At 60.9% G+C, this 19,247-nt stretch overlaps 1 protein-coding gene across 2 annotated transcripts in view; it reads left to right on the forward strand.

Annotated features, from left to right (window-relative positions):
* Positions 1-19,247, forward strand: part of Col5a1 (collagen type V alpha 1 chain) — a 120,229-nt gene that overhangs the window by 51,596 nt on the left and 49,386 nt on the right. For both annotated transcript variants that reach the window (XM_004849000.4, XM_021261779.2), the window contains exons 12-25: positions 5,376-5,450; positions 6,010-6,102; positions 7,424-7,480; positions 8,433-8,486; positions 8,800-8,853; positions 10,731-10,784; positions 11,929-11,982; positions 13,221-13,274; positions 14,809-14,853; positions 16,240-16,293; positions 16,804-16,848; positions 17,407-17,460; positions 17,641-17,685; positions 18,315-18,368. In XM_004849000.4, coding sequence (XP_004849057.2) covers positions 5,376-5,450; positions 6,010-6,102; positions 7,424-7,480; positions 8,433-8,486; positions 8,800-8,853; positions 10,731-10,784; positions 11,929-11,982; positions 13,221-13,274; positions 14,809-14,853; positions 16,240-16,293; positions 16,804-16,848; positions 17,407-17,460; positions 17,641-17,685; positions 18,315-18,368 — 792 coding nt within the window. The remainder of the gene's footprint in view (positions 1-5,375; positions 5,451-6,009; positions 6,103-7,423; positions 7,481-8,432; positions 8,487-8,799; positions 8,854-10,730; positions 10,785-11,928; positions 11,983-13,220; positions 13,275-14,808; positions 14,854-16,239; positions 16,294-16,803; positions 16,849-17,406; positions 17,461-17,640; positions 17,686-18,314; positions 18,369-19,247) is intronic.

Raw genomic sequence — 19,247 nt, forward strand, 5'->3', positions numbered from 1 at the left:
AGGTGTTTGTCCGCAGTACCTGGCACTCTGTCTGGGGCAGTGAGGACCTGTTGGGTATGTGGGTGGTGGGCTGATGGCTGGTCCGGCCGCGTGGGAAGGCGACGTGAGCTTCCCCACACGCTGTTCCTCGTGGTCGGGGACTGGGGTTCCGGGCGGTGGGCTCTCCCTCTGGGAAAGGACACAGCAGGAGGCAGTGCCTTGCCAACCTCTGAGGCTTCCCCCAGCTTCCCCCGGCTTCCCTGGCTCTGCTGCCACAGTCCTCACCAGCCCTGGGCGAGCAGGACATTCACAGTGGGGCCTGCACCCACCCAGCCCCCTCAGCAACCCCATCCCCACATATCCAACCAAGACAGAGAAGTGGCCAAGTCCTGTCCCCAGAGCCCCATGAGTATGCCAGTCTTAGTTTCTTTTCTCATTGCTGGGACAAAATACCCGACACCTACAAATTAAAGGAGGAAAGATTTACTTAGCTCATGGTTTGTGGAGGTTTCAGTCCATAGTCAGCTGGGTCCAAGGCAGGGTGGCCCAGCAGAGGGGCATCGCAGAGGAGAAACAGCCCATGGAAGGGCAGGCAGGAGGCAGCAAGCCTTCCTTCTTCTTTCCCTTCTTCATTCCATCCAGGATATAAGCCTGTTGGTTGGTGCCACCCACACCCAGGGTGGGTCTTTCTTTTTAGTAAGTCTGCCATCCACACCCAGAACTATGCTAAACTAATCAGTGGACCAATCCAGTGCCACACACCCTGATCCAGTCACTCCCCAAAGCCCCGCCTATGAGCACATGAGGTTTTGGGGCGGGGGGCAACTAGCTAGAAGCCAAAGCAGTGACATCAGGAGACATTTCTCCTTCAGCGGTAGGGGAGGGCAGTAGGGACTGATGTCCCTTGTCAGCCTCAGTGTTGCTCCAAGTGTCTGTCTCTCCACCTGCTTGTCACATAGACAGGCCTCCCCTAAGTGCCCCCATGGGTGCCAGCTGGGCTCTGCAGGCCTACCTGGCTGTGAGCGGGGTTGCCTTTTTCCACTCACCCCCTGCTTTTGAGTGAGAGCTGGGCAGCCTGGCCCGGGGCTCTGTGGGGGGACCCAGTCTCCGACAGTGGAGTGCCGTGGGTCCCAGCCCCTCATCCCCCTTAGATCCAGCTCAGGTCCCCGGGAGCATGGGGACAGGGCTTGGGAGGGCAGAGAAGCCAGCACCTCCAGAGTCTGCAGTCCTTGGAGCTGCCTCCGGGACGCTTCTGGGTGGAGGGCGCTGATCCCAGGGCCCAGTGTGGCTCCGTGCTCAGGCAGGCCTGGTTCAGAAAGTCACCTGTGCCCACAGCTCTGCATCCTCTCAGTACCAGGTCTTGGTGGGTGTCTGTTACCTTGAGGGAGCTCTGGCCATGGAGCTGTGTGTGTGTGTGTGTGTGTGTGTGTGTGTGTGTGTGTGTGTGGCTCAGAATCCCTGTGTTGTGGCAGAGAAAGTTCCCCTGTAGCCCATAAGGTTCAGTGTCCCAGGCCTACGAGTTCAGAGGACAAACAGCAGATCAACAGGAGCAAAGGCAGGAGTGTGCTCAATTCTGTGTGAGAAGTGAAGTGCAAAGAAGAGACTGGCCAGGAGCTCGTGTACCACCGTCACGCAGACAGCACAGGTGGACACGCAACTAGACAAAGGGCAGGGCCTTGGGGATGCCAGCTGGGGGCAGTGACTGGGAGGCCAGCAGGAGGTAAGCTCTGCCCTTGCACACTCAGGGCCAGGTTGGTCTTGGTGCTCGAAGCTGCTGGCCCCGGCCTGGTGTGGGGACGGGCTTAATGCCACCTTCAGACAGGAAGTTTGCGCTCTGCTTTGAGGCAGGCGGTGGGAATGCGGGCCACTGCGCCGCCCCCTCCTCCCTCCCCCTCCGCCTGCTCTCGTCTGCCTGGCTGCCTGGGAGGCTCCACACCCTGCCATCTGCCCGCTGCTCCAGCCCTACCAGTGTGCCTTCTCCCCAGGGCCTCTGCTAAGGAAATCTGGCCATCCGGCCATGGCTTGTTGGGCCCTTTTCTTCCTCTAAGAAGTGGGTTCCTTAAGACAGGCTCTATCTGTGCCCTTCCTCACAGCCCCTTCCTTGCACCGGGTGGGCACCCTGGGCAGCCGTGGGTGGTGGCTGTGAGCGGCCACACAGTGCGCTGGCTGATATCGCTTCGGCAGGTTCACTCTGTCCTGGCCCGCCCACCGCAGCCCCAGCCCTCCGTGTCTGCTGGGCTGCACTCTCAGACCTGCCCTCAGCTCACATGTCCTCCGGCCCTGTGTGACTGGGTTGAGATGGAGTGGGCCATCGCCACCTGCCTCCCTCTTTGGCAGAGGAGCAGGTGCTGTGCAGGGGTGGGGTGCAGCCGGAGCTGGGGTGACCCAGATCTCTTGTGCATAGATTGGGAGGCCCCCACCTGATGCTGAGGCACAGGAGAAAAAGCATAGGGAGCCTCGAATTCCCTGGGCTGGTGGCAGTCATCTTGCCCAGCACCTCTTCCTCCAGGCTGGCTGTTGTGCCCCTCGGCAGAGCGTCCCCCGGGTTCCTGACTTTATAGGGTACCCTGGACTGACGGGTCTCACATTTTTGAGGCTGTGCATCTTACAGAGGCACGCACACCCTTTCCCAGTGAGTGGACAGTGGCAGTGCCCATCCCTCTGGGGTGTGGAGCAGCTTCCCCTGCCCGAAGCACAGTCTCTGAACTCAGACATGGTCAGGGTGTCACAGAGTGTGCCAGAGGCTGACACGTAAGCTCACATGCACACACAAGGACACTCACATACACATGCACGAGCAGACCCTCATACAAGCTCATATGCACACATGGACACACTTATACCCGTGCACGTACATGCACACCAATATACATATATACACGCACACACCTCACATGTGCATGCACATACACTGCCACACACAAATGAATGTGTGCACCTGTGCTCACATACAAACACACATGCATGTGTATGCACAAACAGCACACACATGCACACACAGTCCGGGTAATTCCAGTATGTTGCCTGCAGCGAGGAGGGCTGCAGGACTCACGTGCCACCGTCCCAGCAGCCTGGTCTCCAGGACTCCTGGCCATTTCCCATCACATTCACCGGCACAGCTTTGTCTCCTGAGGCCACTGGTAGGCTCATGTCCAGCACTGCATGCCCTTTCAGAAGGCCAGTGGGAAGTGGGCTTCCCACCATGTATGGAACAGGAAGTGGACCCGATGGAGTGTGTAACTTGGTATAGCAAAGAAAGGCGGGTCTCAGAGAGAGAGGTGGAGTGAGAATACCTGCAGAGATTTGTAAGGGACCGATTGGCAAAAACCACAAGTCCGGGTCTGGGGACATTTGTGCTGCCAGACCCCACTGTGGGACTTTTGGGGTGCTCGTGGGGTTAGGGGTAGAAATGACCAACAAGCCACAGGTAGGCTCCTTGTTCCCACATGGCCATCCAGGCTGTGGGCTTTCACCCGCCCTTGTCCTCGAGGCTCCCCTGCACCAGCTCCCAGTCCCTGGAGTCTTCTGGCTGTGGATGGGAGGAAATGTCCCTCCCGAAGCGAAACCGCTGGTGCAGTGCTGAAGTTGGCCTTCTCCCCTGTGGCTTGTGAGGGGCAGGGAGGGGAGCGTGGGCAGCCGGGTGTCTGGAAATGGACAGGGTGGGCGAGGGCACCCTCAGCGTGCTCCCTGGCGGCCAGCGCCATGTGTGCAAACCAGAGAGCGTGTGCACACCGGAGCACATAATACACCAGGCATGCAGGACATACAAGCCCATGTGTACACACACGCACATGCGTGCATGCAGACACATTCACACGCGCATGCATGCAAACACATTCTGCACAGGCAGCGTCTCTTTCCTGGGAGATAGGAACCTCAAGTTTTAGAGGGGAGTTTGGCGTGTGATCAGTTCCCATGCAGCTGTGAGCGTTCAGTTTCCCAGGGAAACCCTGGCCTACAAAACATGCTCTGTGTGAGTGTGAACGTGTGCATGTGTGCGAGTGTGCATGCAGTGCTGGGGGTGCCATCCAGAGCCTTGCATGTGCTAGGCAAGTGCCCTACCACCCAGAGCCAGCCTCCAAGCCCTGGATCTTTTTATTTATTTTTTTCTTTTTTGGTTTCTGAGAATTTTTTTCCAAAATGGCAGCCAAGGGCCTTTTGGCAGCACCCGTTAGCAGAGAAATCCAGCCTTGGGCCAGCGGCTCTGTCCCTAAGGACCTGCCTAGCAGATGTCTGCCGAGCATTCGTCACGGCAGCATTTGTCCCCAGTCGAGGACGGGTCACGCGAAGGCTGCGGCCTGTGCCTGGGACCGTAAGGATGGTTGGCTGGGAAGGAGGTGATGTTCGGACAGCCCCCCCGGCAGAGGAGGAGGATGCCTCTCCAGCCCACGGCGGGTGTGTCAGACATGCATGCTGGTCTGTTTCTGCCTCTTTCTCTCCTCTCCCACGGATGGTAGCACTGGAGACTCCTGCAGGAGGAAGGGGCGGATCTCTGCTCACTCTGGAAGTCTGTGTAGCTCCCATACATCTCACAAGAGCTCGGGTAACTCATGCAGCCAAAACATCTGATGTAGGAAAGCAGCCAAGACTTGGTGTCAGGCCCAGGTGGTTCTACCCGCCACTTGCTAGATCCGGAAGGCTTGGAGTTTTCCTTTCCCCGCTGGAGCGTGCCGCACACAGGACCCTGTGTAGCCCTGACACCAACACCTGCGCGTTACACTGGGTGTGGTCCTGGGGAGGGGTTCAGAGGCATTGAGGTGCAGAGTGGCCTCATCCCCCTTGAGCCAGCACCCGGCCTGATGACAAGCTGTGTGATTGGACTCGTGTGAAGTGCAGCAGCTCAGTCACTCTGGGTTCCCGTCATCCTGAGGCTGGAAACCCTCAGAGCCTGGCGTCCTGGCCCTGGCATAGAGACCAGGTTGATGGTCTGGGGAGAGCCCTGGCCTTCCCTGAACACATGGGCACTCGAAGTTGCTGGGAGGGCTTCCTGTCCCGATGCCCACCTAAGCGAGAGGGTGCACCCTTTCTGTCTCCTGTCCCGGCGGCCATGCGCACAGCTGGGCCAGACCAAGGATGAGCACTGGGCCCGGAGCCTGGAGCTTGTGTTCCCGTTCGGTGTGGAGCCGTGGACAGGCACGCCTGGTGACAGGAGCCCCGCGCCCCTCTGTGAGCTCTGTGATCTGCCTGCTCATCCCTCCTTCCTATCACTCCCCTGACTTGGCACACAGCCTTGCCTCGCCTTGCCCTTCCGTGGGCTGGGCTTTCAGGACATCCTGACCTGGGGCCTTGTGTGGTCCTTTCTGTTTCCGGTTGGGCTGTTCCTCGGTGCTTCCTCCTCACTGCAGCCTGGCTCGGTCCCTGTCCTGCTCTGACTGCTGACTTCTCTCTGTCCCCAGGGTCCCCCTGGTCGGCCCGGCCTTCCTGGGGCCGATGGCCTGCCCGGCCCCCCGGGAACCATGCTGATGCTGCCGGTGAGTGTGCACGTCCGGGGCTGGGCAGAGGCCTGAATGTGAGGACAGGTTGTGTTTCTGGGAGCAAGTCTCCTTATCTCCTTGGACACTGTGTCACCCACTGGGCCAGCCACTGCCCGGAGCAGTTTCTGTACCAGGAGAGGGAAGGGGCCAGAGGCTGAGGTGGTGCAGGGCGAGGCTGGGGCCGGCTAGTCGTCGGTGTGGGAAGAGATGGCAGGGATGCCTCTTCCTGTAGGCTCTTTTCCTGGGTCCCTGGATACAGAACCTCTCTCCTCAGCCCCCGAGTGCGTGTCACATGGGGGGAGACCAGTGTGGAACCGGGGTGCCCTTGCCAGGCCGTGTTCATTGGCAGTCACCAGGGTCGTGGGCTCTCACTGTGGAGGCCAGAAAGGGCTGCCGGGATGCAGGGCGGGGCTCGGGTGTCCCTGGGGCTGAAATGGGCAGGCAAGGTGAGTGTGGGTTGGGGCGCTGTGTCACCTCAGAGGCCTGTGGGCCTGCCTTGCCCTGGGGTCCAGGCGGGCACCACGTCATACCCAGTGACCCCTGCTTCCTCCCACAGTTCCGCTTTGGAGGTGGTGGGGATGCGGGCGCCAAAGGCCCCATGGTCTCCGCCCAGGAGTCGCAGGCCCAGGCCATCCTGCAGCAGGCCAGGGTGAGTGGTGTGGGCCTGGGGGACTCGGGGAAGAGCCCGGCCCCAAGGCTGGAATGGCCGGGTCACCGTGTGGTTGGAGGAGGGCCCCCGTGAGCACGGGCAGTCTGGGGGATGGGTCCCTCGTCCACAGCGAGGGCTGTGAGCCTCTGAACCGCTGCCTGCAGATGCCTAGGTCTGAGCCAGGCTGGGCAGAGAAACCTCATCAGGCTGGGTGGCTCACTCAGGCACCTGGGGCTGGGCAGAGAGCCCTCAGGCTTAGGACTCCTCGCTCTGAGCCTGGGTCCTGGGGAGGAGCAGGGTCAGCAGATGAGGATGTCCCTGCTTCCTGGGACTTGGCCAGTCAGTGGACTGCGATTTTCTTTTCCTGGTGCTGGGGACTGCACCTAGTGTCCCACCAAGTCACAAAGTTGCCCAGGCTGGGTTGAACTCGCAGTGCTCCTGCCTCAGGGCCCCCAGAATGCTGGGAAGCAGGCCTGTGTCTGCACTTCTGGAGGATGTGGCTCCAGACTGTCGAGTGCCCATGCCAGGAGCAAATGTGCCTGGGGGTGACCAGGGCAGTGGGCTGTCCCTCAGTGGGGTGTGCAGGGAAGCTGCCAGGTGATTCCTTGTTGGCAGACATTTATGTGCTGTAGCACGGCTTGGGCAGTGCTAATGACTGGAGCGCGTGGGTAATTACAGCTCAGTGTAAGTATTGAGTAGTTGCTCCGGAACAAATTGGCTGGGTGATGCAGTGCAGTGCCTGACAAGCCCGTCACCTTCGACTGGATTTATTGACTTGGGCCTGCCTGGCCGGCCTTTTCATCCATGTGTATTTCAGTCAAAGCCGAGGGGTGACAGGCTTAGAAGGAGGTTTTATACTGTGAAAGAATCTTCAAAAATTAAAATGGCATTAGAGGGATCACAGGCATATGACAGCGGCTCCCAGAAGTCATGTTAAAGCTGCCTGGTGGCAGGGGGAGCCACTACCAAGGATCAGGTGGGGACAGAGAGCCCAGGGCCACGTGGGCTCCTCACTCACCCCAAATGCCCCCAGGCACTGGAGAGGGATTGATGCATCTTCTAGGGGGAATAAAATATTTTTCAACCCTCACGGGAAATGCACCCCCTTGCTCGGCCTGGGGTGACTGCACCTTCCACTTCAGTGCTCTAGTTTCACTGCAGAGAAGTGATGCCAGTGGGCCCCTGCAGGACCACCTGGCCCTGTCTTCCAGAGTCTCTGTCCCTGTTCTGCCCCATCCACCCATCCCCTCCTGGCTGCAGCTCACTGGTCAGCGCCTGCCTGTGTGGAGCCATTCCTCACTGTGTCCCCTCTCCTCTGCAGCTGGCGTTGCGGGGACCAGTGGGCCCGATGGGCTTGACAGGGAGACCCGGCCCCATGGTGAGTCCTTGGCAGGTCTCCGGCCGGCCCTGGTGGGGCTGCTCCCTGCTGTGGGGCACAGGGTGGTTGGTGTGGATGAACAACCTCTGGGTGCTACCCTGGCTCCTCCTGAGGGTCCGGGGGGAGGTTCTGGCTCAAGGCCTCTCGGGGGTCTCAGTGCCTGGAAAACAGCCCCACCCACGTCCTGCTGGGGTGGGTCCTGGGGGAGCAAGAGGGTAGGAGCCCTGTGCACCCCCTGCAGAGTACACGCTCCGGGCTGCTGTCCTCTGCTTACCACAGGGACACTGCAGGTGGGTGGGGCTGACCCCTTTCGAGGGACCAGGACCTGCTGGGCCGGGGGGCTGGAGACATCCCCGGGGGCCAAGACTGGGGCTGCCTGGGCTGTGGCTTTGCCTCACGGACCGGGTCTGAGCCTGTGTCTCAGGGCCTGTGTCAGTGTTGCGGTCACCCTGGTGCGGGACAAACCCGGGGCATGCAGCCCTGCCCGGCTGGGGCCTTGGCTTGGCTCTGGCTCTCTCCTGGGGCCCTTGAGGCATGAGATAGGGACCCTCGGGCCCCAGGAGTGCGGGGGTCTCCCAGAGCATGAGGTTTTGAGAACAGGATTTTGACATTACGGCCTCTCGCTGACTCTGTGTCTGCCGCTGGGCCTGGCTCATTCCCCACCTGGGGCTGACGCGGGCTGGCCTCCCATGGCTGGGGTGCACACTGTCCCAAGCTGGCTGTAAGGGGCCTTGGCCTGTGTACCGCAGTTTCATGTCACCTGGAACATCAGGAAGAACCTGGTCGCTGCAGTTCTGCCTCCCAGAAACCTGCTGATCCTCCTGCCCGCTGGCTCTGCTGAAGTCGGGCGGGTCGAGCAGTGCGTGGGTCACCGTGAGCCAGCGTGTGTGGCCCTGTCCCCCGCCCCAGGGCCCTCCCTGCAGCACACGCTAATCCCGAACTGTCTCCACAGGGCCCTCCTGGCAGCGGAGGTCTGAAGGGCGAGGCGGGCGATATGGGGCCTCAGGTACGTGGGCACCTCGCCCGCTCTCAGCTGGGCTGTCCCGTTCACTGGCCTTGGGGACTTGGGACTTGGGAATGGCGGTGCCTCTCTGGCCGTCTCTTCAGGAAAGCAAGCGATGGGAGCAGAACTACCCGACTTGTGCCATGTGGTCCTCAGCCCTCGGCCGCGAGCCTGTCTGTGCCCTGTCCCAAGATGCCCACGTGTTGGCAGCTGGGACAGTGAACCTCAGGCTGGGCCAGCGAGTATGGGGACCAGGCTTTGCTCCTTCTGAAGAGGGCGGGCGTGTGCTGATCCCGTCCTCTGATTCTCCCGGCAGGGTCCCCGAGGTGTGCAAGGCCCTCCCGGCCCATCAGGGAAGCCCGGAAGACGGGTGAGTGCGTGGGGGACGTGAGCCGATGGGGTGGGGCAGCCCTCAGTGCCCCTTCTGTCTGCAGGCCTGTCCGCCTCCGGGGGTGCCGAGTGTCCGGGACTGGGGACAGCTGGCCTGGTCCCGGGGTCCATCCCTTTTCTAGGCCACACTCGTGGCCTGTGTCTTTTGGGGCAGCCTCGTGGCTCCAGGCCCTGATTTGGAATCGGTGCCCAGGTGCCCACTCAGGCCTACAGCTCAGAGAATTTCCTCTCCTCCCAGGATCCTCTGCTGGGAATTCTCCTGGGGTACCCTGGCTACTGGAAGTGGTATTCATTTACAAAGTGGCAAGAGCTATCCCGGCCACCTGGGGGTGCCCCACTTGACCCGGGGGGCTTAAACACAGGAGACCCTGCAGCCAGTGCCCATCGCCTCAAGGCACAGGTGGGGGCTGCACGGGCTGATTCCCTGGGGCCACTGGAATCCTGTGGAATCCTGCTCAGGAATCCCTGGACAGGCAGCAGGTTATCTTGGGCCAGGTCCTGAAGCCAGGGTGGTCTCAGTAGGCTTCCCGGGTGCCTCTGGGGACACAGCTAAGTCTTGCTAAAAGGTGCTCTGGTCAGGTTGAGGGGATGTTAGGAAGGGGAGATGAAGCAGGCAGTTCGCAGGCCCACAAGCTGCTGAGTGAAATCACCGCAGGGGTGACTGTGCCCGGGGATCCCAGCAAGTCAGTGTGCCCCAAAGGCACCCTGCAGAAGAGGGTGTGGGAAGGACGCTCTGCACACAAGTGCCCGCTCCCAGGTGCTCCGAGGAGCCTCCAGGTCTTAGCCAGTTTCCTGTGAGGAGCGCGTCCCGCAGGCTGTAGGAGCATCTGGACATACTGCAGGGCAGGACCTCACCCGCAGGTTTCCCTTGATGTCGAAAGCTGTTTGAGGATTGTAGGAGAGGCTCCTGCTGGTCTGTGTGTCTGCGGAGGAGTCTCACCCTGCACGTCCCCTCACTTCCTGTCTCCCTTCCTGGCCTGTGGGGACTTCTGTGCTTCCTTCTCTGCTCTTCTCCGTGCTGTCCTCATTGCCTGTCACATGGGGAAACCCCGGACCGCTGCCTGCTCTCCAGATGTTGTTGCCTGGTGGCGAGTTGACCAGGGCAGGTTTGATCAGAGTGCACAGGAAATAGCATAGGGGTGCAGCTGGGCCTCCGTCCTCGGTGCTCGGATGACCGGTGTTCCTCATTAGGGACGGAGGTTTGGCAGAATGTGACAGGGCTGGCTGAGTCCCTGCCGCCTTGGGGCCTCTTCCTGTGGTGGTCATGGGGCCTTTGTTGTGGACACTCGAGCTCCAGGCCCTGCCCGCCAACCCCGTAGCCAGTTAGCTGGGCATGGTGGGCTTGGCCTTGGCCATTCCATGGCTGGAAGTCATGGCCATGGGAGTGGCCACTGGGGACAAGGGTCTCGGTCCCTGTGTGGCCTGGGGGAGACGCAGCCTTTCCAGGCCCTTCGCAGCCTTTCAGTTTCCTCCTTGGCCAAGTGGACTAACTGATGTTCTCTCCCGCACTTGAGCCTCCAGCCTGTTGTGTACCTTCCTCGGGGCGGAGGGTAGGGTGCTGCGGTGATGTCAGCAGCATGCCCCCCAGAGCACTAGGCTGCGGTGCCTGAGACTGGCAGCTCCAGCAGGGTCTAGCACGTCCAGAGGGGAGGTGGCATTGTGCCAGGGACCCTGGCAAGGCCAGCACCTTGTTCTTGGCGTGTGGTGAGGGGGCCTCAGGGCTCCGGATCCAGGTCCTCTGGCCGGCCTGACTGCATGAGGGGCTGTGGCCTGGGCGCTGGGCTGTCCATCCTCTGCTCGGTCCGTGGTGAAGCACCTGCCTCTGGTACTGACCTCTGCATGCCTCCTCTGTTCCAGGGCCGGGCTGGGAGTGACGGAGCAAGAGGCATGCCCGGACAAACGGGCCCCAAGGTAGGCTCTGTACCTCCTGGTGCTGGCACCAAGGTTGTCATCATTCCCATTGTCATGGTGATGGTGCACCTGCACATGAGTTAGACCATGAATGTGGTTGCAGTGGGTGCTGACAGCTCACTGGGCTCATTTCCTCGGGATGGCCAGTGCAAGTGACAGCCACAGTCAGTTTCCCTAAGGGGACAGCTTGCTCCTGTCCCCTGGTGCTGAGTAGGCTGGGGTGGAGTCCCAACCGTGAGAGCCATCATGCAGCCAGCCCACATGCTCGGGGCATGGTGGCCTTGGAGCACTCAGGCGGCCTTCGAGCCGGGGTTGGGGGCCAGGTGTCTTCTTACCTGCTTGCAGCGGCTGGGCTCGAGGTGTTGCAGGGCAACCAGATGCAGCCTGTGGATGAGTGCCAGGCTCACGCTGCGTGGGGTCTAGACCTGTGCCAGTCAGTGTCCTCACTGTGATCCCCATGTCCATGCCTGTACCGGGACCTTGCCTGGACTTTTACCCTATCCCCGGGCCACCCCTCCTGCTGGCTCCAGGGAGGTGGCAGAGGTGACAGTTCCTTTCTCCAGTGAGGAGACCAAGCGGGCAGCCTGTGTCACCAAGGAAGCCAAGCGTCCACTCCCTCTTTTTGTGCCCCGTTGGCATGGCTGGGCCCTGGAGTGCTCCCCTGAGTCCTGAGCTCATGAGGTGCCTTGATCTTTGGTGACCTGGGGAGACAGGAGAAGAGAGTCACCCACGAGACAGGCTGTGGGAGGCAAAGCAGGTGGGCTGGCCCCGGAGCAGGGTGGGTGCCTGGGAGCAGGCTGTGGTGCAGCACGCGGGAGGGCAGGCAGCTGCCACTCTTGTGCCCTCCTTATGCTGGGGAGACCCCGAGGTGAGGCGCATGGGCTCACAGTGCAGCAGCCCCCGAAATGCTGTGTGTGCCAGTCCCTGTGAACACTGTGGCCTGAGGCCAGGGCCGGCAGCTGCCCCTACTGGGGCTTGGGGGAAAGGCAGGGTTTGTAGACGCTGTGACATGGGCAGTGTTGAGAGGGCCGCCCAGTGGTCACCAAGGCCAAGGGTGGCTCTGACTCAGAGTCGTGAAGAAGGACGGCCACTTTGTGGCCAGCTGCGTGGTGGCATCTGACGCAGCTCTCTGCTGTCTTTGCAGGGCGACCGCGGCTTTGACGGCCTGGCCGGGTTGCCTGGCGAGAAGGGCCACAGGGTGAGTGTGGGTGCAAGGGGCTGGCAGGGTTTCTCAGAGGTCACTCCATGCAGCCTGGTTCCTTGTCCAGGGTCAGGTCCCCTCCATTCCAAAGTGGTTCTCATGAAAGCTCACTGGGGTGACAAGGAGCTGACCCCCAAGACGTTGTCTCTGTTGATGGAAAGTCAGCAGAAGCGAATTGGACTCCTCTTCTGTGGCTTGTAGCGAGCAAGCTCCGTGGACCCAACAGGATGCTCCCCTGTGGGTGTCATGGCGTGGGGGGTGGCGCCCCACCTAGAAGCCCCCTTCTGTCAACAGAGCCTTCTTAACCTCCGGGAGGCCAGCAGCTACCTTTGGGGGGCTGCCGGGGGCACTGCACCATTAGAGTGGTGGCCTGGGAAGGGGGACAGCTCAGGTCCTTGTCCCTCATAGGGAGGGCTGGGCCAGTACCTGGCTGCCTGCGCTGGTGTGCTTGCCCCATGTGGCAGGGACTAGTTATGATACCTCTGTGTGGCTCCTCAGATGTTTTCTCCCTGACCTGCTTTCTTTGAAGCAGATTTCTTTGATGCTTCTTTTCAGTTTTGACACATTTGGGACAAACAGGCATTTGTGTGTGTGCACAGGCGTGCACAGCCACAGAGGCATACATGCATGTACATGGACACACAGGCATGCACACGTGGGCATACACAGGCACACTCAGGTACCTGCACGTACACATGTGCACACTCAGGCACTTGCACGCACATGTAGGCAACACAAGCACACACTTGGATCTGGCCAGTGGGAGTCACCTGCCACATTCCATTGCATGTTGAAAAGTAGTGGTTGGGGTTCACCAGCGCTTCTGCATCCATGAGACCTGCCCACACTGCTGTGAGGCAGACCCGATTCAGCCTTGGTCCTGTTGATGGACTGATGAGCACATAGCGCGTGGCAGCTGTGCGTGAGGCCTGGGCATGAGGGTGGGCTGTGGGTATGAGGTGGGCACGCCCACCCCGCACGGCGCCCTCAGGCCCAGGTGGCTCAGACTCCACTCCGTGGCCTGGAAGTGTCCTTGTGCCTGCTGGGTGCGCTGTCTGGTGACGCAGCCGCCACGGCCAGCCAGGTGGGACTCCGGTGTGAGGCTCTGACCTTCTGCACACTCACAGGACTTAGAATTTGTAGGGTCCTAGTCAGAGAGCAAGGAAGCGGGGCCTCGAGACAGGCTCTGCACGTCAGCTCAGGCGTGGCTGACATGGGCCCTGATTGCCTTCCAGGGTGACCCTGGTCCTTCTGGCCCGCCCGGACCCCCGGGAGAGGATGGAGAAAGGGTAGGTATGCGCTGCTGGCTGCGGACCACCTGCCCGCCTGCTCTGCGAGTTTGGGCCGGGAGATCCCTGGGCGAGGCCAGGTGCTCTGGGATTGGTGGCTGGTGGGAGGAAGGAGCGGGAAGTCTGGGTGCTGAGGTGCTTGGCCGTGGGGAGGCGCTGCAGAGCTTCTGAGATGAACAGATCACCACATCTACCTCACTGCACCCACCCTTCCTGCTAAGAGGGCCTGGAGTGGTTTCTCCTGTCACAGGTCCTGGGAAGAGCCCCTCTAATTGTAGGAGGCAGGTGCCCCTCGCCCACCCACAGGAAGGAGAGGCAGAGCCTTAATGAGCTAGCATCTCCGCAGATCTCACTAGAGGTGTCTGGGAGGTGGGAGGTATCAGGTGCATTGCGCAGGTGGCAGTGAGGGGCCAGGGGAGGAGGGGCGGGGCCGCAGGAAGTCATTATCCTCAGCCCTGGAGGCGGAGAGGGGCAGGTGACTGGGGAGGGAAGCTGCTCCCCAAACCTGGGGCTTCTGCAGCATCTGAGCCCCAGTACCTGCCACGCACATCTCTAGACCAAGGCTGGATGCACAGTGCAGAGCATGCGCAGCTGTGGACCCATAAGCCCTGGCTTCCTCATATCCCGTCACGCAATGTATTTGGGTGTTAGGGAATTTGGGGGAGGTTTAAGAATGCCTGGAACATGAAAGAGAGGAGCAGGCGGCTGCAGTGGAGCAGGCAGGGAGCAGAGGAGCGGGCTCCAGTGGCTTTTCTGTTCTCACCAGTTTCACACTGCCCTGCGGGGCTTCTTCTCCCGTCTGGGCCTCAGCACAGCCTGCTGTAAGATGAGGAAGGGGAAGAGGGTCCTGCTAGGTGGATCCTTGATTCAGGAGGAAAGTGTGTGCATGTGTATGTGTGCAGATGTGTTTATGTGCACACACACGCCCTGTGAGAAGGTGTGAGGGTGCGTGTGTACTAACGTGTGTGCCTGGCTGTATGTATGTGAGGATATATGGGCTGTTTTCATGCATGGGCGCATGTGTGTGCACGCTTGTGTGGCTGTGTGCGTGTGTGTACATGTAGGAGGTGTTTCTGTGTGCACACACAGCACTGTGTGCTTACACGTGTGCAGGACAGGAGAGAGCAGTGATGCGTGGTGAGCCGAGCTGCCCCAGGTGAGCAGCCCAGGTGTGGGGCTGTGGAGCCAAGGAAGCGTTCCTGTGCGGGCGAGGTCTGCTTCTAAGCTGTGGGGCCCTGGGGCCTGGCCAGGGGCTCCCCTGACTCTTCCCGCTGCCCCTGCCTCCCAGTTTCTGTCACTCACGAGGGTGACCAGGACCTTCGCAGAGCCCCACTGTGTCCCGGAGGATGCATGCCCTGCAGCTGGCTGGCGTGGGGCCTCCCAGGCCCCTCCTGTGGGTGTGGGGCTAGGAAGTGGCAGGTGCTGGAGCAGCAGCCCGGCCAGAGCCTTGCTGCATGGCTGGCCGGATGGGCATTGTCTCTCGGTGTCCCGCCTCGAAGTGTGCCCCTAAGATCCCCCGCTCTCTCCTCCACAGGGTGACGATGGAGAAGTTGGGCCCAGAGGGCTGCCAGGGGAGCCGGTAGGTGCGCTGATGGGTGGGATTCTGGGTCTCGGTGATGTGGGGACCACGCCACAGCAAGGCCACTTCCAAAGCGGGACTAGACATGCAGAGGGGCGAGGGCTTAGCCTTGAGCACAGAGGACCCTGGCCTTTCACTTGGAGAGGAACCAGGAAGCGCACTTGGGGCTGGGCGACAGCAGGCGGGACAGCCCACCCCTCCCTGCAGCTAGATGCTGGCCCCAGAGGGCCCTGGGCATCCAGGCTGCTGCCGGGCCAGTGGCCAGGCTGTCACAGGGCCAGGATCAGCCACTTTGCTCCTGTTCTGATGGCTGCACCTTCCCAGCCCCCGACAGGGAGAAACTTTCCCCAGGTCACTCATAGTTAGGCCTCAAGCAAATTTTCTCAGTGATACCAGGATATTAATTATGTTTCAGTTACTGCAGCTCGAAACCTCTCTCTTCTGGTTGTCCAAGCCAGGAGGCTGTTCGCATCTGGCCACATTAATTGATGACCAATACTGTGCACACTGTGCTGAGAGGGCAGGGTGGCCTGTGTGGGTCTGCCCGGGACTGAGTTCTACCCAGTGCCCGGTTAGCCTGTGAGGAGATCCATCACACTGCTCTCCTTCACACACATCCGAGCAGTGCCTTCTGGGTTATTAGCTTCCAGGAACCATTTCTATGATTAGGTATTAAAATTACGGAGGAAGCACTTAAGGGGCAAAGACTACGAGAAGGGTTTCTCTCTACTCTGTCTGGAGAGGTTCTAGTATCAAAATCAAAGGCTCTTGAAATCCTGTGCTGCGGTCAAAGGCTCCATTGTCCCTGGGGCAGGGTGGGCGCGGCCATCCTGTGCAGTCTTGAGTCTCCATAAAGCGTCCCAGGCAGTGACCAGGACCAGGCTGTGCCCGCTCTGGAGTACTTGGGCCGTTGCACGGGCCCCTCACAGCTGCGGAGGGGGTGACCACCCCCAGCAAGATTTGGAGGCTCCCATCAGAGACCTAGCTTCTCCTGACCCCGCTCCCCACACGCTTACTTCCCTGAAAGCAGAGCTAAAGCTGCTTGTCTTTGCTGAGAGGACCCCAGAGAGACCGGTGACGCGAGTCGGGCAGAGCACCCAGCAGCCTGGTGTAACTGTGGCTTTTCTATGGGACAGCGTCTACCCGCCTGGCCTGAGCAGGCACCCACCACAAAGAGCCCTTTCCTGAGAGTGCCCCTCCATGCCAGGTGCCCCTGCCTCTGATTCCCGGCACCAGGGCCAGGGGTGTCTCCATCACCCTCCCCGAGTCCTAGGTCACTGGCCAGGTTCTGGGACAGCCCAGTCAGGGCACGAGATTCGCTGGGGGCCAGGGACCAAGGGCCAGCGCTCCAGACCCCTGACCCTCCCTTCCTCTTTCCTCCTGCAGGGGCCACGTGGTCTGCTTGGGCCAAAGGGGCCCCCGGGCCCTCCAGGACCCCCCGTAAGTGTATCACCTCTTGGCATATGGGACCCTGCTGGCCCCTGGGGCAGTGGGGTGGGCACCTGCAGTATGGGATGCACGTGGAGGGCGGGCAGGTTGGAGCATTCGCTGTTTCTTCTATAAGCAGTCCCGCCCGGGGCCAGGTCTTCTGCCTAGAGACCTTCCAGCAGACCTCCCTCAGCGAGGTTCTGGCAGCAGGCAGAGGCTTCCGGTGGCCTCTGTCCTGAGGCCTGGACCTGCCCTGCAAGACCTCCAAGCAGCCCGTCTAGAACTCGGCCTCCCATCCAGATGATGCTGGGCCTGGCAGCTCAGCTGACCCTTGGCAGAGGGATTGGGGCCGATCAGCAGGCTCTGGGGAAAGGGACTTGGGGTCAACTCTTCCCTTGCCCCAAGGATGTCCTGTCCCCTGCTACCATGTGCGGCAGGCGACTGAACCACGTCAAGCAGGACTTTCCTTTCCATCACTGTTTATTTGTCTACATTCAGTACCTACTTTTTGAATCTCCACAGGGTGTGACGGGTATGGACGGTCAACCAGGCCCGAAAGGAAATGTGGTGAGTCCCAGGTCCCAGGGTCTGGGCCAGTGGGCACATCTGGTCTGGCTGGGCCCTCACTGCCGTCGGCGGGCTAGGAAGCGAAGGTTCGGATGTGAGCCGCAGTTCATTGCCATCTGAGCCAGTGTCTGTCTGCCCAGCGCCTGGACACTCAGTGAGATGCGGAGTGAGGAGGTCACCTCCTTCCCCTGGGAGGAGCTGGCAGCAAATGCCCCAGAAGCTGAGACCCCGGGCACTGTCTTTTAAGGACACCGGAAACTAAGAAAACAGGAGGCCCTACCGTAGGGGTTTCTACCCAGTGAAACACTTCTCTGCCTGGTTCAGGGATCCGTGCGGGCACAAGTCAGTGCCCCCTGTGTCAGAGGCAAGGGCAGCAGCCCCAGTGCTCCAAGTCCTGGCCCTGTGCTCTGTGGCGGAACCTGTGACCCATGCCCACCGGGCTGCGCTGGCACCTGGTGTTGTCGCTGGGGCAGTTAGGAGCAGATGGAAGGGTGGGTGGCAGGGAGGGAGGTGCAGTTCCTGAGCCCCCTTCAGGGCCTTTGCTTCTGTTTCCCATAGGGCCCCCAGGGAGAGCCCGGCCCCCCGGGACAGCAGGGCAACCCCGGTGCCCAGGTAAGTGGGTTGGTGGTGGGGCTCAGGGGTTGCAACCACGGGAAGGGCAGACTGAGGCCTGCCCCTCAGTCTCGGACCCTGGTGTGCGGGTCGGGAGGGGGTCAGCAGGAGGACAGGCAGGTGTCGGGAGGGGCTCACAGCTGTCCTCTCCTCACCCCTGCTGCCTGGCTGTCCCCGCAGGGTCTTCCGGGCCCCCAGGGTGCCATCGGTCCTCCGGGAGATAAGGTGAGTGGGCTGAGCCGTGGGGAGGGGGAGGCTGTCCCAGAGCTCAGCCCAGCGGAACCGAGCGAGTCCGCCATGAGGAAGAGCTCTCTGTCACTCACCATTCCTAAATTCACTCACTTATTCACCCTCCTGCCAAACATGGGCAGATTTAGCAAGAGTAAAGTGACAGGACGCCCAGTTAAATGTGAAGCCGGAGTTATTTCTCTGAAATTCCCATTTAGCCGGGCACCTTGTTTGGTGTGTGGCTCTGCGGTTTACTTTTGTTTTGCTAGATTGGGGCCCTACGGCACCTGCACACCTGCCTTGCCCTGGCGTGGAGGGGAGTAGGAGGCCTCGGGGGTGCGCGGCGCGTGGGTCAGAAGCTCCAGGGCTGGCACACAGATGGCCCGACTGCTGCCAGGGCCGGGCTGGCTGAGAACAGCTCAGGGAGGGGACTGGGACACTGGGCTGCTCCAACAGGCTGCCGTGGGCGTGGGCGGCGGCATGGAAGGGTGCGTGGAAGCTCGTTTCTCCACCGCAGCTCTGGGGTGGGAATGCTGGAGAGCAGCCTTGGGGCTGCACTAAAGGCTGGCAGGTCAGGGAAGAGCAGAGCCAGGGCGTTTCCTCAAGCAGTGTCTGGTCTGTTCTAGGGTCCTTTGGGGAAGCCCGGCCTTCCAGGAATGCCCGGTGCTGACGGACCCCCGGTGAGTAGCCCTGTGTGCCCCACCCACCCCCACGGGCTCCACCCAGGGCTGGGGCTGGAGCCCAGGCTCAGGAAGAGGGAGACCAGGACCCTCTCCAGACCCACTGGGGTGGAGCTTGTGGCTCACTGTTCACCCTTCCATCACAGGGTGGTGACCGTGCAGGCAGGGACAGGGTGTGTGTTCAGCCACCAGAGCATGACTCCAGTGAGGGCTGGGTTGGGCACTGAGCCATCGCCTGGGTCTGGGGGTCCTGGGTGGGAGTGCTGGTTCGCTGTGTGCATTTTTAGCGTTCCTGGAACACGTGGGGAGGTAGGGACAAGTGTGCTTGCGACGTATGAGCACACAGCTGTGCACCAAATTAGATTCCGCCTGGAATAGCAAGCTGGTGACAGATCCAATCTGTGGCCAGGCTGTGTGGAGAGGGACGTGTGGGGAGGTGGAAGCACTCAGAGTGTGCGCACGCCCGCGTGGGTGTTCTCCACCCACCACTCTCTCTGCAAGGTGGCTCTGGTTTGGGCTTCGTTAGGTGCGCTCAGCTGACGCAGAAAGCAAGCCTGTGTCAGAAGCCAAGATGCACTGACTTAATCATGTAGGACAGCGCATGCCATTGCTTTAATGACACTGTTAAAACCTAAACAGGAAAGTAAAGTGTTGCCAGGTAATTGGTGACCGTGGCAGTGCACACTGTGTCTCCCCTCCCCGGGCAGAGGTCCCTTCGCCCGGTGAATCACAAAGCACAGCCGCCCTTTGTGAGTCGGAGCAGAGAGATCACCCTGTCCCCATGTGGGCTCCTTTAGGGACACACAGTGGCCCGGGCACATGGGGTCTGGGTACTGAGTGCTTCATCTTTCCGCCGTGACACTTGTGTCCTTTAATTTA

The sequence above is a fragment of the Heterocephalus glaber genome, unplaced genomic scaffold (assembly GCF_053883595.1).
Source record: "Heterocephalus glaber isolate CG9 unplaced genomic scaffold, H.glaber_assembly_v1.0 deba00001479, whole genome shotgun sequence".
In the NCBI taxonomy this organism is placed as follows: domain Eukaryota; kingdom Metazoa; phylum Chordata; class Mammalia; order Rodentia; family Bathyergidae; genus Heterocephalus; species Heterocephalus glaber.